The following is an 18341-nucleotide window of genomic DNA, read 5'->3' on the forward strand; positions in this document are numbered from 1 at the left end:
GCAATTACTGTCTGGCATCTGGCACAGATGCTGAGACCCCAGGCACATAGTAATGCCTCAGTAGTTTTGTCACGTTTCTGTTAAAACACAAATGACTTATGACTAGGATTCTTTAATTGCAGAACATTGTTGGTACCATTAGCTCCTCCTCTGCATTCCTTGCCTTGGGGTGAGTGTACATTAAGTAAAACAACCCTTTCTACATAGTAAAAAATATTTTGCAGTAGCACACCTGGATTGGACAGTCACACAGATTCACACGCTCAGTAATAAACAGACACAGATTACACCATCCACAAGCTAACTGCCCCTATTTAGGAGTGCCAGTCCCTCTCTTCTGAACAAAATATTTGTCATTTTGCCCTTTTCATCTCACAAAAAGGTCTCCTAGTTCCTGTATTTCCATGTTATTAAAAGGCATAGCCGTATTTTTTTTCAGAGATTTCTCTGGTTATAGAGTTCATACATTGACTGGTATGAAACACATCGTATTTTTTAGTAATAGGGGATGGAACTCCTTTTCACAGCCCATCCATACAAAGCTTCACTACATTGTCCTACACTATGTCACACTGCCTGCATAGCACACAAAGATGCAGTGGTTTGTGTGACTTTTCCCTGTTCGAAAAAAGATCAGAAGCAAGCCCTAAACAGGCACAAGTTCTACTAACTTGTTCCCATGACTTAGTTCTTGTTCATGACTTGTTCCATAACTAAGTTCCCATGATTTAGTTTTCGGCACAAAGCTGAGCTTTTGGCTCCATCTGCTGACTGAGTTGAAAGCGACATGGAACATACAAGCAGTAGCTACTGTAACATGAAGTGGAGAAAGAAAGCAACTGAGGAGGTTTTAAAAATCAAAGCCAGTAACTTTGCTGTTGCAATAAGAGAGTTTGTTCCACCGTTGACACTTCTAACATGTTCAGGATGTTGTGAGATTGTTTACCCAATCATGAGTTAGACACAATGTCATTTAAGTAGCTCATTTATTTAGCTCACAACTTTACATAACTATGCTTGAAAAACAAATCCATATTTTCAGTGCTCAGAAAAGACAGGAATAAATGACAATGTCCTAACCATGGCTCACATAGCTGCCAGCGGGGGTGGGGGCAAAAAAAGACAGAGGAGAATTGTATCACACTTTCCCTCCATTGCTTACATTGCTTGATTCATTGCTTACACTTAAGTGCATTGCTTATTTCTACCTTCTGCTTATTAACCCCGAGCTTTTTAGCACTGTTTTGTATGTTGCATGTACCATCCTAGATTTTAAGATTACACTTGTCCTAATTTTCTGCCCTGTGATGTAAAATCCACTGATTTCCTGTAAAAACAGCTATTCTCCATTGCGGGACAAGTAGGCTTTTAAAGCTCCAGGCACAAACCTTCACTCCTTACACAAGCAAGACTCCAGCTGCAGTCAATGGATGTTTTGAGTGTGCAAGGGATAGAGGTTTGGTTCTTTGGTGCCCACACATCTTCTTCCACATTTGCATGGCACTGAGCATGCAATCAGCACTCACCAAAGAATACATTTCACTTTTAAAACACAGTCATATACCATACCTGGTGCATGGGAACACCACAGATTACTTTGCAAGTCTGCAAGCTGGAAATGTAATGAAGTTGCAGTACTCCAGTAAAAAATGTTCATAATTATATCATACTGTCAAACATTTATACGCAGAAAAAAAAATCAAAATTTGGAATCTTTAAACAGAATTTATAAAATGCTCTACTGTTCCCTTCATACAAACCTAAATTAGTCGATATAATTAATTTTATGATAATGTCCATCAAGCCAGCAGAGGGCAGCATCAATGGGATTCCAGCTGCACACAGTCATCTCTGGCTAATTGGGGGGGGAAAAACACACTCTGGTTAACAGTTTCGCCTTGTTAGGATAGATTCATTGATTTTATGGGGACTTTTTAAAATTTCCAATACCTATAAAGTTAGGATGCGATAAGAAAAACCCAAAATGCCCTTGTGATGTTACTCTGAGAGATTTTACAAGTAATTTTCTTTGCACTTTTTAGAGTATACTTTAAATTACCTGCTTTGTAAAACAGTGGCAATTTGAATGTGGATAAATTAGCCTCAGCTGTAGAGTGGCCTATGGCATACCCTTTAGTATGCTTGAGGAATATGTAAAGGGAGCATATATGCTGAGACATTGAATTTATGGAAGGAAGAGGTAAAGAAACTTGTTAATTAGCTATTACTTTTTTTTTTTTTTTTTTTTTTAAATAAGAACCTTGAAGAAAATTTCTAAACCTAACTAAAATTCCAGGAAATTAAACAGGAGGGGTTTTTTGCATTTGTTTTGTTTTTTAAAAAACAAGAATTATATATGCACCTATGAATTTTAGAAAGGTTGAACCAGTACATGGAAGTTGCTATCATTCAGAACTGGACAGACCACAACCTATGCCTATGAAAGGGGGAACAAGGGAAGAGAGAGAACAATTTTACCCTGGGAAAAATCACACTCCACCCCAACCCCACCTAGTAGGGGGCAGGCTAACTGTATTATGACTTTACCCCTTTAAGCAGTGGGGGAGTAGGGAGAGAAGGAATTTTGATATTTCCTAGTGTCATTCCTGCTGTTGCTACCATCTTGCTGGAGCTGCCTCCCAATTCTTTTATTGATGATGAATGGGAGGTACTCTCTGCATGAGAGACTCTCCAACATTTTGACCAGCCACACCTTTTTAAATAAAGGGAAACAAGTTGGGCTTAGTTTGCTTTCTTGGTTCCCAAAGTTGTATGGATGTCCTGCCAAGTACATTTATAGCAGTAGCCTAGTAACTTAAACATAACACACACTGCCTTTCGTTTAAGGCTCTCAGGCCTGCTATCATTACTAAGTGAATATGATCCATAGAGAAGGCAAACTTCTGTGCAAAGCTCTAGGACCAGACTTGCAATAAAAGGCTTAATTTTCATAAAAAATACCATGACACCAACAAACACACAAGTCACTATAAAAATTAAAAGGCTTATAGGAATCTTAGGTCTGCTTCCATCTAGATTCTCCATGGTGCTACAAGGCTCCATTTTTTTGGCAGACCAAGAGACGTATTATGACTTACTTTTTGAAGGGACTTAGGCAGTCACGGGTTATATGCCGCTTTCTGTTACACCATTAGCCCTGCTTTTATTAACTTGCACCTCTCTAAGTGCTATTGACATCAAGCCACCCCCTTCCTGCATATTCTCCCTTGGCTCCAAACCCCATAATCATCATTATGCATCTCTCTCAAATACACATTCACCTTTTAAGGAAGACTTCACCCTCATTTTTACTCATCCACAGCTGATATTCATCCCATCCCTTTATCCTGAATAATGTACATTGTGATCCAGCATAAGAGTCGCTAGTCCTGATCACTTCCAGAAATAACCACCAACTTAATGTTGCCCTTTATGAACTTTTGACTACAGTTAATCGGAAGTCTTTGCACGGGGCACACTGAGAAAGGAATTTTTAAAAAGTGAGATGCATGTCATTGACTAACCACTGGCTTACCTCAGCTGGAATTGCATTACCTAGCCTAAGAAGGGAGACTGATTAACCGGGACCAAAGAGTAGCCTAGTGAAAGATTAGCAGTGACTATCGCATGCACATTTATTACTATACATGGCAATTTCCAAAAGGCATGAAGGGTTAGAATCACTAGTCCTGAAGGAAAGCAGTAAACTCCATTGTTAAGTTGGCTGTAAACAGATGGAATGTTCATTGATATGAAGAAGCCACTTGGCCATAGCTACTAAGAAAAGCTCTTCTAAGATTCAAGTTAAGCTAATCCTTTTTTAATGCACTAGCAATTTTAATTGAACATAGACATTTCTTAACACAAGCTGTATTTTAATGTTAGTAAACATCCAATTATAGAAGGATAACAGTTTTAGAATGGCAAACCAAGATCTGTACATTGATTGATTTCACAATCTGTAAAACAGAACACTGAGATCACATTCTTGAAAACAATATCTATTGTCATACATTCAAGAGATTTTACATACAGTGTATAAGCTGGTCCTTAATACATTTACCAGTATAACCGCCAGTTTGTCAAACCTTTACGATTAGATGCCTTTTTTTAATTGCAAAAGAGGCATAGAAAAATTATACCATTCTTGATGCTTTCAGGATGGGAGCCAGGATATTTTGACATGACAGAGCAAGAGATTGAGCCCAAATATACAGCACCATGGAGATAAAATGCCAAATACAAAGTTTTGTGCAGTTATATGGAAGGGTAATGTTTATTATTAAAATATGTGTAAGCTACACATTAAACTTTGGCTGAGACCTTTAGCAATTTAACAGATGTCTACACACAGGCTCCTGTCAAGAAGTTTAACTTAAAGCATACAGTACATCATTGGTTGAATATAGTCTCACAATTTCATTTGCAAATAGTCACAAGAGATTGGAAACTTCAGAATCTGATTTAACTTGCTCCAATCCATTATAATTTAAACACCTAAACATAACTAAGTTTTAGAAGTGTAAGTCCTTTAAGACATACAGGAGTAGATGATGTTTGTTTTGAGAGTGGGGTTGTTATAGCACATTTTTCAAATGCATCTGCTAGTTGACCCAAGGTGATGTGTTGAAACACCACATCTTCAGAAAGACAGAATGGTCTTATGAATGATTTCAATGCACTCTCTGATTTCATCCTCCTTGATTACAAGTGGGGGTGCCAGCCTGATGATGTCACCATGCGTGGGTTTGGCGAGAAGTCCATTATCACGAAGCCGCAAACACACTTTCCAGGCATCATAGTCTAAAGCAAAAAAAAATTTAAAAAAATATGCTACGGTAGATTAAGTGTCACCCATGTTAATTTGTAATATGTGGTACCAGAGTGCAGCCTCTTTGCTGTCTGGCAGTAATTAGATTACATATGCCGTGTCATGTTAAATGGAATGGCTACTTCTGAGCTACTCCCCAGGTAAATGTTCGGAATGCACACATGAGATAAGTGGCATATCCATATTTTGTCTCCAGCACAGGTTTTCTGCTATTCTGCTGCTGAAAACTTGACAGAGAAAGCAGATACAATTTATTCTGGACTTTATTAGCTAGATATAAGACAGACAGGGACGGAGCATCGAAAAATGCTGTCCTCCACAAAACCATATCTCTTGCTCTGACAAGATTACTATCCATCTAGACCCTTCCCTCCTTCCTAGTCACTGTAATTTTTAGACGCCCAGATGCTAAATTCTAAATATAAACACAGTGGAGTAGAGCTAGAAGGAAGGCTGAACAGGAGTTACAAATAAGGTGCACATGACACACCTAAATCAGCACATAACATCTTAACACTACCAAGTGCAGCATTTCCCTGTAGCACTTTACCACAGAAAGCTACAGGATCAGATCCAGCAGAACAAATCATTCAGAGTACTCTGTATTCTGCACTGGCTTTTAAGCCACTTTCAGGTGCAATTCAAGGTGTTAGTCCCAGGAAATTGAGAGGGGAAGAGGTGACCCCTGAGAAAATCAATGCCTTGCTGTACTCATTTATGACACATTACCTCTTTATTCAGGATTGACAACCTAGGAGTACAGCAGCAATGCATGCTAATGGTATGCCTTCAACTCTAGAAGCTAGTCCCTCTCATTCTTTGGCAGGACGGACTTTCAGGGCACAGTGCAAAAGGCATCTCTATCCGTTTCATCCAGTTTGGTTTGGGAGGGTACTGTGGCAAGGTGGGCCTGTTTTGCCCCGTGGGTCTGCGCTTCTTATGGCTATGCCAGTGGTGTGGCTGGGTGGGAGTGGGGGGGGGGGTCCCGCCCTCTACCCCGGGCCCCAACCCAGGGACCCTGCAAGGAGTAGCGTCAAACAGCTTAGTCCAAGGGGCTACTACCTTCCCTGGTTCACTCTTCTGTAGCCCCCTTGGCTTGTGGCTCTCCTTCAGGCTCTTTGGGGCCAGCGTCCTCTGGTCTTGGTTGCACAGGCTCCTTCTTACCTCCCGTGGCTGGGTGCTCTCACCGCACCCACACTAGCTCCTCCACTGGCTCCACACCTTGCTCTTGCTCTTGCTCTTGCTCTTGCTCTTGCTCTTGCTCTTGCTCTTGCTCTTGCTCTTGCTCTTGCTCTTGCTCTTGCTCTTGCTCTTGCTCTTGCTCTTGCTCTTGCTCTTGCTCTTGCTCTTGCTCTTGCTCTTGCTCTTGCTCTTGCTCTTGCTGCTGACTCCACACCTTGTAGCAGCTCTACTCAACTCCCTCTCAGCTGCCCCCATCTGCCTGACTGGGAGGCTTTTAACTGCTGGGGCAAGTTCCTTGATTGGCCCCAGCTGGCCTGATTGGCCTAATTGTCCTGGAGTGGCCGCAGCTGGATCACCCAGGGAACAAAGATTTGCTAAGCCTGGGGCTGATATATATGCCTTCCAGCACCCTCCGATAGCCCTCAGGGCTGGCCCCGTCACACAACTTACTGGCAGTAATAAAGATGTGTGAAGTCTGTTGCCAGCAGTGGTTTGCTAGTTTAGTATTTGTCATCTGTGGGAATTTACAGTGGTGGATGTGATAGAAACTAACCAGCTTTTTCTGCTTGAAATTAAACATGCTAAAAAGGAAAAGTATCTCTTGTCAAAATATGCAGTTGTGTGGACACACTTCCACGGGAGAGTAGGATGAGTCAGCCATGATTTGAAACCCAACATGCGGTCATTAACTAATCTTCCATTTCCCAAGCAATCTGCAAGTCAGGTTAAAAACACATCACTCACACTGTGGCTTTGCAACTGGTTGAGAGTTTTCTTACCTTTAGTTTGACGGATAATAATAGCATTTAGTAATCCTTTTCCTCTTACACAGGACACAACGTCTGATGGAGTCTTCATGAGCTCACTTCTTAATAGGTTGCCCATTGCTTCTGCATTTTTTGCTAAGCTTTCTTCTTCAATCACCTGAAAAGAAGTTGGAGCTGAAGATAACTGAAGGGCTTTTTAGTTGTTTCAGTCCTCTCCGCTAACATGGAATACACCATACTGCTAGGTATACTATCAAGTAGAGCACTTAGTGTTGGGATAGAAAAAACATGTCTGCTATCATCATAGCAGAGGCTGACCATCCAAGCGAACTATTGTACATTAGGGGTCCTTAACCCTTCATGCTGACAAGTTATGACTTGCTCTGAATTTTGAATCAAAATTCTGCCTTCTTTTGCTTGTTACTTTCACTTTTTTTAAAAAACTATACACAAGCAGTGGACACTCTTCAAAGACACAATCTTGAATTTGTCTGAATCTATATATTGGACAAAGATTAAAAAGAAAGTTTCATGATTTAGTGGGCAACTTACATTAAATAACTATTAAAACATGGATTCCTTGATATGATATTGTAACAGCATCTGTCTTGAACTGGGACACCACAGACAATTGATTAGATTTTAACATCATTCTACATGATACAGTAAAATGAGACAATTTAGATGCTTTTTATTAAAAATGGCATAGAGAAAGGTTATTTCATTAACTCCAAATAATGCTATTGAGCTATTTGATCTTCCACTAGACAAAGCTGATACGGTAAAGTGTTATCCCCAACTTTCTTATATTAGAATATTTAAAAATTTAAAACAGTAAAATTAATAGAAAATAGAGGATCAATTTCTACCAGTTTCTTCAGAATTTTTTTTGTAAGAGTCAATATATACAACTTGTAATAACCTTCCATTCCTATCTAAACCTAGAATTCAAATGGACAGCACCAACAGAAATGTCATTTATATATTAAACATTTGAAGTCACTATTCTCCATTGTTTATACACATCATCTTTTGCTAAAGTGTATCATTTAAACACAACCAATTTCCTCCTCTAACTATAAAATTTTAATGTTATCCCTAGAATGTCAAAACCTTAGCTAAACCTACGTACCTCAAGTGCTGCCATAGCCACACGGCAGGCTAATGGATTTCCTCCATATGTAGATCCATGTTCACCTGGCTTAATGGTCAGCATAATTTCATCATCACACAGTACTGCTGATACCTAAAAATTGGGAATATACACCAAATCATTTGCATATATGTAATGGATCAAAATAATTTTAAGATTAGATCAGACCTTTCTTCAGTACCTAGAAATTGGTAGTTTTCAGTCTGCATAGTTTGTTACAAACATCAACATTCCTGAACAGATTTCACATCCACAGATCTGTATAGAAGGAGAAGCTAACAGTCACATAGCACAATATAACTAGGCTTGGAAGGATTAGATTTGTATCAGCAAATGTCAGTAAACATTGATTTCACCGTGCACACACAAACTGATGAAACAGCATTTTCAGCAATAATAGAAATATACAGATAGACAAAGAAAGAAACTCATCTTGAGCCCTTAAAACTTTGATTTAGGGATATTTACTTTGTATATTTTGATGTGATGTTGGCAATTTGTGTTTTAATGGTTATGAAGCTTTAACTTTATGAATCAACATCTACTGTAATTAAATTGTTTAATCCCCCATTGTCTGATCCCCCCTAAATTCCTGCAACTGTGAAAATTTAAAAATTGATAAAAATTGAAAAAGCTTAAAAATAAACATTGACATTATCTACTGAAATTATAAAAATATAAAAATTTAATTCTGCAATGCCTAAATATAACCGATTTAACTACACAGGTACTATATAATGTTTTAGTAGATTTGAGAGACATTTTTCACTATTTTGTCTTTTTGGGGGACTTTAATAAATATTCAGTATTCTAATAGGTCAGAAAGAGCTCCAGTCAGCAGTAATGCTTAATTACTGGTTATAGCTTTCCTACTCAGCACGAATTTCATCACGTTAGAGCTGTTTAAGCCAATTCACATGGGCATTCTGGACAACTGAAACAAGATGAAGACTAATGCTCATTCAGAAACAAAACTTTAACATAAGCCATTTTAATGTGTGTGTGAACATTTTCTTCAGCTTCAAAAGTTCATCCAGCTCAGCACAGAAACAGCAGTGCAATAACTCTATGGAAACAGGAGCACAATATGACTGGTACTCTAACAGACAGAGGAATCCTGCCGTTAACAATTGATAGTTACAGTTGTTCCTGTCCGTTAGGATATCATTCAATGAGATGCAAGTGACATACTGCAGTACTTTGAATGTCAGAACAGGAATGCCTTAAATCACCATCATAAGAACTAGGATAGTCCATACCATTTATACTAATTTGGAAGTCAGTCCTCCAAAGAACATCTCAGTGGTCGGCTTGAAAGATGATAGCAAATGGCCCTGCTTCTTCTGGCAGGCATACAATTAGTCCAATTATTAATATATTAATGCTTATTATACTAACAGCTGGATAAGCAACTAACAAATTGTGTATTCCATGCATTTCACCAGTATTTCTATTTTCTAGCAAATTAGGGTATCTGGTTCAGAGTACCTCATAATTCTGTTATTCCGATTTGTACATCACCTTCCCCAAGAATCCTGCACATCACACCAATTTTACATGTAGTTTGTGACAATATAGTCACTCCACCATCAACAGTTTGTTTCAATTGAAACAGTGTGTTGTTACTTACAGGATATAAGCCACCAGAAAGGGCTTTTCCAAGGAGCACCAGGTCAGGTCTTACATTTTCATGGTCAACAGCCAGCATTTTCCCAGTTCTAGCTAAGCCAGTCTGTATTTCATCAGCAATAAAGAGAACCTTTAAAAAAATCAGCAATGAATAACAGTTTACTCAGACATCAAATTCAGATTTAGACATAGTGATCTTTCAGAAAGTTAACATACAAATAACAAAATTATGCCCAGTACCTGAAATACCTGCCAACCAACCTATACCAACAATCCTTTTTCCTCCACAAAACTCCTGAAAACCCATTGTTTCCATGACACACTGACTGTAATGACTGCTGGACACACTATATGGTAATTTTTAGACAAGACTTCTATTCTAGATTTAGCATATTCCACATTGTTATAGCACAGCATATACCAAGAGTTCTATCTAAAATATTTAGACACAATGGGTGATATTTTCAGAAGCCCTCATCATTGGCCTAATCTACGGTCACTGAAGTCAATTCAATGACTGAAGTGGGAGCAGAAGCAGGCTAATGCTGAGCACTTTTGACTACTCTAGGTATTAAGTCTATTGGTCTTGTAATAGGATAGATATAAAATACTACAATCTTAGATCACTTTGTCCTAAGATGCAACTTGTAGTCCCATTACCACATGGAAAATGCCCATTATTTTAGATGTAATTTAAGTACCACAGTAATAAATGAGTTTAACTTTACTAACTACATTTCCAGCATGGATAGGATGCTACTGCTCCTCCAGTTTTAGAAGGAGGCTCACATACAGTACTTGAAACATGAGAATAAGAATGTCACATGCAAAATTTTTAAAAGCAGCTCCAACAATTGAATTAAAAAAAAAAAAAGTAACAAGTGAAAAGAAATAAGTTGCTTAAAAGAGAAAAGTGTCCCAGGCCTATGGAGGGGAAGGGTATTCTATGTAATGTCTTTTTGAAAATAACAATTCTTCCATGAATATGAAGGGAATGTAGGCTCCTTAGGAGGAGGAGAAGGAAGACAACAGCCTAAGGAGAGAGAAGCATTGACTATGTCTGGAGGAGATAATTGTGTATTATGCATGCAAGTCTAGTTGCTGGTACTATGTTTGTCCTCATTTTAAAAAGGAGAGGGACTATGGAGCAGATACTACACTACGAAGAGGATGCACTGTTTGGATTTTAGTACAAAACAGTTGACTGTAGAGAGTATGGAATGTAGAATATGAGACAATCCCTGTCCGGGGGAAGACACCCACAGAGGAATGTGCGATATTAATGTTAATGAGGTGCTTTATAGGGGCCTAACATAGTACTAGCTAAGCATTTATTTTTGACCATTCTCTTAGGAGCTTCTGGAAGAAACTAGAATTTCATGTACATCTTGATCCCAAATGACCTTATCTGGATGCCAGGATCTGCAATGGCAACAGCTGTCTCATGGATTCAATTCACTGATGGGATAAATATACAACTCCACTAATTTGAGAGTGTGCACCCATTTACACCAGTGATTAGCTTAGCCCATTGTGTTTATACAGAATGCTGATCTGGGGTTGGATGCAGTCATGAGTAGCTTGCACCAGTGCAAGTGAACTTTGTCAGCTGAGTTATTTGAAACCCATCCACTGCATGGAGAATTAGGAGGTATGCCTCTGGCACCAAGAGACTGAACACAGCTTTTAGCTAGTTAGCATTATTCCTCAACAGCAGCTATATTTTTCTAGGCACAGAATTAATCACAAAGAGGATAAACTCAAATGCCTTATTTCCATTTCATCTTGACTTCTGTTAACACCATGACACACTAGATTTCACCCATACAGATCATGTTGGCTCCAGCTCACAAATTTGATTCCTATCACTGTTAGTTCCTTATGAAATTTAAGAATTTAATAATTAGATAATACACTACTGAGAAACAGAAAAGAATTAAATATTAACTACTGCTGCTCCAAAATATTGTAGTAGCTCATCATGAAGGAGCTGAAAAAATATGCTGTAGTAGACTCGTCATGTTAACTGGATGAGAAGAAATGATTTAATAATACACTAAGGCCTCAACACTGCATTTGGACTTAAATGCATCAATCGTTTGCAAGGGCCTCACAGGCCAAGATTCTGGTAAATACTCAACTTTGGCAGGATGTATTTTAAAGTATATAGCTAAACTGAATTACTTACATTGTGTTTTGTGCAGAGCTCTCGCACTCCTGTTAGATAACCTTCATCCGGGACAACCACACCTGCTTCACCTTGAATTGGTTCAACCATGAACGCCGCTACGTTTGGATCCTGAAGTACACGCTATGAAGGCCATGTGGATTGGAAGGAAGGAGGAAAAAACCATTTACTGAAATTTAATTTTGGAAATACTAAGATGAATCCCTGTAACAGAAACTAAAACTAACCAAATTTCTACCTCATATAAGCATGTTGGATCATATTAATTGAATGTATTTTAACATTTATTGGCATGAAGGACTAAAGACTAGATTTCAATCTCCAATACATAAGCATACATCACCAAATACCTTGAAAAATTAGTCTGTTTGACTGCATAAAAGATTAGACATCTTAAAAGTTAAATGTATGAACTTTGTTACCCCCTTGTGAGAACTCTTGAGAAAAAAAAGGGATTGCACAACAACAGACCCTGAATCTCCTCACAGGAATGGAACCACTCAAGTGCAGCTTCATCATCCCATAGCAGGAGTTGCATACATGTCAACACATCCAAGCCTTACAAGTTCAAGGAAACGCCAAGATTAAGCATTCATAGAGGGGTATTGCTACAGCTTTCTCAATAAATTTCCCCTATAAGGGTAGAGACAAGGTGAGAACTGGCAAGATTTGTCAGCATTAGGAAAGGTTTTCTTAAGCAGAGACCTAAAAAATTCTCAGTATGAGATGCTGGCACTTTGGCCACCCAAAAAAAGATAGTCAGAGCCCCCTATTAATAACAGAACCAATATATGTTCGTTATCAGACAAAACAGGTATGGGTCTAAGTTACAGACCACAGCTCAAAGCACCCCCAGAACCTGAATAAAGTTGGCTGAAACCAGATAAATAGAGCTTCCACCAAGCAGGCTGCTAGTCTGATCCAATTTTGAATAATTTTATCCATAAAACTAAAAATATGGAAAATCCTTGTTTTTTGTAAGAAGCAAGTGTGTAGTCTCAGCCAAGTTCTTAAGAAACAATCTCTATTGCACCAATTTCCACTTCCTCCCCAAATCATTGGCATCCTTGGCATCCCAGAGGCTACCTAACCTCTCACCCCTATAAGTGTTGTCTCCAGATCATGGCTAAAGTACATGAGAAAGGCAGATGGTAGAGCTTGCATCCCCACTATCTGAGCTCTACTTGTGTTATGGCTAAGTGAAAGCCTTCAGTTTCCAAGGCTACTAATCCAGCCTCCAATTAGCATTAAAATGTACTTATTTATTGGATTAACAATCATAGGATGAGATTATGTCAGTTCTCAAACTAAGCAAGGCCAAACCTGGCCAGTAGCCTGATGGGAAACCTCCCAAGAAAACCCAGGATGTTGCAAGAAGGGGTGCCGACACTTCAGTACACTATGTGAAACACCACCCCAGCATGGTTTTAGGGGCCATTGTGCTATTGGAAGTGACTTACATTCAAATGTTGTCAGGCCTAATCACCTGGCCATTGAAAAGCCATTTCTCAGGAAAGCAGGTCAGGCTATTGGGGCTAACGTACAAGTTTCAATTTTTGTATTTATTCTGCCTATCTAAATTCCTCCTGCACTTACAAATATACATGGTATTCTTCATTCATGTCCTGAGCCCTTTACTATTGTGCAATCTACTGCAGGTGGTATAATTCTCCCTTTGGATTCTAAAATGAAAACTGCAAAAAACTAAACAAGTACAAAGTTATATTCTGTAATCATAAACATTTGTTCCAAGGGTAACCCATGTTCACTTTCTTTGCATCAGTATTTACTACACCTATAAGGAGACACACAGAGTGATATTTTAGAGGAAGATATTTTGAAATACCTCAAGAGCTGGAAGATCATTGTATGGAATTATTTCAAAACCTGGCATAAATGGTCCAAACCCATCATAACTGGTCGGATCTGTAGAACTAGAGACAGCAGACATCGTTCTACCCCAAAAGTTCCCAGCTAGAAGGAAGGGGGAAAATAGATATTAAACTCTTGTAAAGGTATTCACTGCAGCACTTGGCCGACAGAATTACTGTATGTTTTCAACTATGAGATGGTTAAAGTCATGTAAAGTATACTCATCAGCCAACAGTCAGTACTGGTGATGGGACAGCATCCAGACTCCAAGCTAGTTGATGTTATTTTTTCAAATGAGTTATTTAACATCTGAGTCCCTCTGCTAATTTATGAGTTTACAAACACACTACAATTATTTTTCTCCCCACTGCTCTGCGAAAGGCACCAAAAACAAAAACAAACAAAAAACCCATACCACATACATCACTCACCAACACCACAGGAGAAAAGAGACTATTCAGAAGAAAAATTATTATGCTATAAGTGCTGGCAAGTGAACAAAAACCTGTTAGTAATCTGAGCTGTTACAAGCAACTAGCAGATACAATATCCAGAAAGTCTAGTTTTTAAATGGAGGGTACCCTTTAACATGGCAGCCTAGTAATTGACCAGAGTTAAACTAAGAATTGACTATAAACAGAAGTTTCACTGACCAAGTTAAGGGGAATTCAGGACAAATTAATTAGTGAAAAGTAAATCACATTTTTAAAATCAATATTAATAATTAAAGGTATTCATTAACACAGGTAAAGAATTAAGATATGGGACCAACTTCTGCAATCTACAGTCTTGTAGTGCCAGAATAGATAAAGAAAATAAAAATCCATTTTTTTAAAATCAGATTTTTGTATTTAAATATATTTTTCTTTTAAAAAAAATAAACCTGTTTAAATCATGACTTAAACTTACTAGAATCTATCAGTTCCACATATTATATAATATATGCTGCATTAATAAGCACTCAAATGTTAATAAGTTAAAGAGTGCTGTTTTTTAAATTATATACAAATTTGGAGGGAAAACACTGTTTAAATTTTGAAGTTAACTCAAACTTTATAAATGCCACGTATTACATTAAGTATATTATCATCAGTTCTTACAAAGGAGCAAATGCTGTTAGTTACATTTTTCCAGACATACGCATTTTAAATTTTCTGTTATGAAGAACAGCTTTGGCCATAATTACTGTGATTTCAATTCAGCTAGTAGGGCAGACAGAATATTTTCCTCATCTTGACTAGTTCGTTCAAAGTTAAGAAACAAATTGGGACCTGAAAAAGCAGGAAAGCTTGTTTTCAACTTCCAATCAATAAATAAAAATCAGGTGGGAGAGGATGAGATCTATTAATTCTAAGAACTTGAAGGACATGGGGCAAGATTTAGACACTTAAGTGCCTAGCCTCGTGGAATTTTCAAAAAGTACGTAAGCAGGATCCTAACACCCATTAATTTCAAGTGGAGTTAGGCACTTATCCTGTCTAGCCCATGATGACCAGAAACAATCTGTCAATTCACTAGCTACAGATAATGCTTCTGTTGTTTAATAAATCAGTTTTAAATGCAAAATGTTTTTATAAACCTATTTTTTTCTATGTACCCAGCACATTTACATAGTTTTATTTAACTAATAACAACCTATTTCAAAATGCTGGTGTTGTACATTAGCTGAATTCTAATTTCTGTCCCATGCAGTTTGACACAAGTCCTGAGTTGAAAAAAATATTGGTGTCATTCACCATTTTCTAATGCAACTCCTGCTTGTAAAAATTAATAATCTGAATGTATTTTAAGATATATAATTGCTTAAATAAGCGTATACATATAATGTATCCTTCTGATTAGCAAAAGATAGTACCAAATTAATGTGAAGAGTATATTTGCTTGCAAATCAACGTTTTAATAGTTATACCAAACGAGAATGAACCCTTCTTTATGAAAAAAATAAATAAAAAGTACAAATGTAAAACAAAATTAAAATAAATTATTTAAATCAACATTTCCTCCTTGCTGATTTAAATCACAATTAAAAAAAAAAAAAAAAAAATCAGTGACAAAAAATAATCCACTCTGCTTTGTGCCAATTTGCTGATGCAAAGGGGCCATAAAAATCAGTGGATCTGGCCAGCTGAGGACCATGGGAGAAATCCCCAGGTGCAGTAGAGCTCATTAAGCCAGCTCTAGACAGCCTCCCTTCTGGTCCCCAACACAAAGGGCATGGCCAGAACCACCCCAGCATTGCAGCAATACCTGACTGCTACAGTGCCCCTGGGCTGTTACGGCAGCAGTATTACAATGGCAAACTACATATACATGATCTCTAACCCTGGTTACTACAACTCACCCATCTAGGATCAAAGCACCACACAACAAAAGTTTGAATTAGTATAACATGCCACAGTTTGTCTACTTAACATCAGACCATCCTAGTGCTCTGCTCTCTGGTCCCTTATCCAGTACAAAATCCACCTTAAGTACTCTGCCCTGATGTTCAAAACATTCAACAGGACTGGCCCTAGCTACCTGGAGACTGCTTCTACAATCCCTCTACAAAATACACCTCTCACAAAGAAGGGGGATTGTTATCTCTATTTTAGATAAGTGGCAGGTACTGAGATATTATGGCGATGGGGAACCATTTAGGTAGAATACGTCCCTCAAGATGGCAAAGTACTTGTTAAACTACATTATTTAAATAAGTTAAACAATTATGGGGAAAAAACAATTGTTTAAAACTTCCATGCCCTCTGTCATATACATATCTGACTGTCTCTTCAGAGGACAATGCATTACTCAACTCTAGTAAACAACATTTATAAACTTACTTGCATTTAATTAGGCTACAAAAGCATAACTACTGATTAGAGCTGGGCAAATAACAGATTTTTCGGTTCACTGGCAATTCTGAAAAAATAAAAAAAAAAGGTTTGTTTTGGGTCAAATAAAACGTTTCCGTCAACCCGAAATAAAATGTTCTGTTTAGATTTCAAGCATTTTTAAATGTTTGATGGCTTTTTTAAATAAAATTACAGAAAATTCTGAAGAGGAAAGTTGTTTAGAAAATGTCAGAACAAAATGTTTTGATTTTTACTTGATTTTTTTTTTTTAATTTCAACTGAAATAATTTGACAAAATTGATATAACCTTGCAAAATGTTTGTGTCACTGAATCTGCATTTTTCACCAAAAAAGTTGTGCAAAAACGTCATCTCTCTTTACTAATGATTTAATGGTATGGTTTAATCACTATGTGCACCAAGTGCAGGAAATAGTTGACAGCTCCACTTGTAGCATTCAGTTTTAAAAACTAAAACAAGATAAATGTATAAAAACTAGAACAAGATAAATGTATAACAAAATCACATTTTAACATTGTTTTAAAAGAGTGTTCTTAGACCAAAGGGAGCCAAAGGTAAGTAGTTATGGCTATACAGAAATGAGTATCATTTAGCTAGGTATGCACTTTTCTAAATCACAAGTAACTTGTCCCTATTCTGCTTAGAGAATGCATTATGCATTCGATGGTAACATCAGGAAATTCCAGCTCCCAGTATTAACTCAAGGTTCCTCTTATATTCTCTACACGATCAAGACTACAATGCAGCTTTATTGCAGAAATAGCAACTCCTGCACACGTGGTAAGGAAAGCCTTATATAGAAGTGGGATCATCCCAACTGCTGAGTGTACTATGCTGCCATACAGAATTCTGGGTTTAGCAGCCATTTCAGAAACCTCTAATTTGCTGGGAGCTGCATGAAGGTGACAGGCAGGCTTTGGAGAGGGTAAGAGCAGCAAATATGGTTTGCGCTTTAACACATCAGCAGTGGTATCCAGGGGCTGCGAAGTAGCCTCATGGGAGCTGACTGCCTCCCAATGGAAATTGCTCCCAGCTATGCAGCTAATTTTAGAAAAGTGATTTTAAAAGAACTTTTATTTTATTATAGACATCACTGAATATGTATCTTCTATAATATTTAAAGGAGAACTAAAGACTTTCTACCTTCCAGGACCTGAGTTCATAGTTCTTTTGCCCCTGCAACAGATGACATCACAGCACAAGCACCTAATAACAAAAATGGGAACTCTATTCATTGTCTTGTTGATACATGCAGTATCAACCTTTGCCAAGAAAACAGTATCCTGAACTCTGAATGGAAGGCAAGGAAGAATTAATTTTCAACTCCAGCTTCTAAAAAGCACTTCTATTAAGACAACATATTATCTATTTACATGAATCTTTTAAAAATTATTGTTAATCAGTTGGGATCTGAGATAGATTAATCTATTAAAGCTTAATCTACTTCATAGCAAACCACAACTCACCCATGTCAGAGGGTAGCTGGACCTCTGAAGGGGTCAGGGACTCAGCCTACCTCTGACAGGCTCCATAAAGGGGAATGAGGCAATTCAGGTTCACTTGGGACTAATTAACTCACTGAGGCTATGTCTACACTGACCGCGGCAAAGTCACCGCTGTAAGATCGACTTATCTGAATCAACTGAGCAGTCAGTGAAGACCTGCTCAGTCGATCCAGAAGTCAACGTTATTAATCCAACACTGCAAGTGGCGTAGAGCTGCATCGAAGGGAACGCGGTTCCCGTCGGTGCAGTGCAGTGAAGACGGCATACAGAAGTGAAGCACAGCAGTCGACGGGAGTTATGCAAGTTCTTTGCATACTTTGCATAACTCCCATCAACTACCGCCGAATCGCAGAGGTAAGT

At 38.0% G+C, this 18341-nt stretch overlaps 1 protein-coding gene across 1 annotated transcript in view; it reads right to left on the bottom strand.

Annotated features, from left to right (window-relative positions):
• Window positions 1-967: 967 nt before the first annotated feature.
• OAT (ornithine aminotransferase) overlaps window positions 968-18341 on the bottom strand; it is a 28292-nt gene continuing 10918 nt past the window's right edge. Inside the window, exons 5-10 of the mRNA XM_067533362.1 lie at window positions 13597-13724; window positions 11751-11873; window positions 9564-9692; window positions 7913-8026; window positions 6793-6937; window positions 968-4803 (exon numbers count right to left, since the gene is read on the bottom strand). Coding sequence (XP_067389463.1) covers window positions 4643-4803; window positions 6793-6937; window positions 7913-8026; window positions 9564-9692; window positions 11751-11873; window positions 13597-13724 — 800 coding nt within the window. The 3' untranslated portion in view covers window positions 968-4642. The remainder of the gene's footprint in view (window positions 4804-6792; window positions 6938-7912; window positions 8027-9563; window positions 9693-11750; window positions 11874-13596; window positions 13725-18341) is intronic.

Source organism: Emydura macquarii, unplaced genomic scaffold (genome assembly GCF_026122565.2).
Source record: "Emydura macquarii macquarii isolate MOO-44397 ecotype Brisbane River unplaced genomic scaffold, CSIRO-AGI_Emac_v2 contig_3343, whole genome shotgun sequence".
Lineage (NCBI taxonomy): Eukaryota > Metazoa > Chordata > Testudines > Chelidae > Emydura > Emydura macquarii.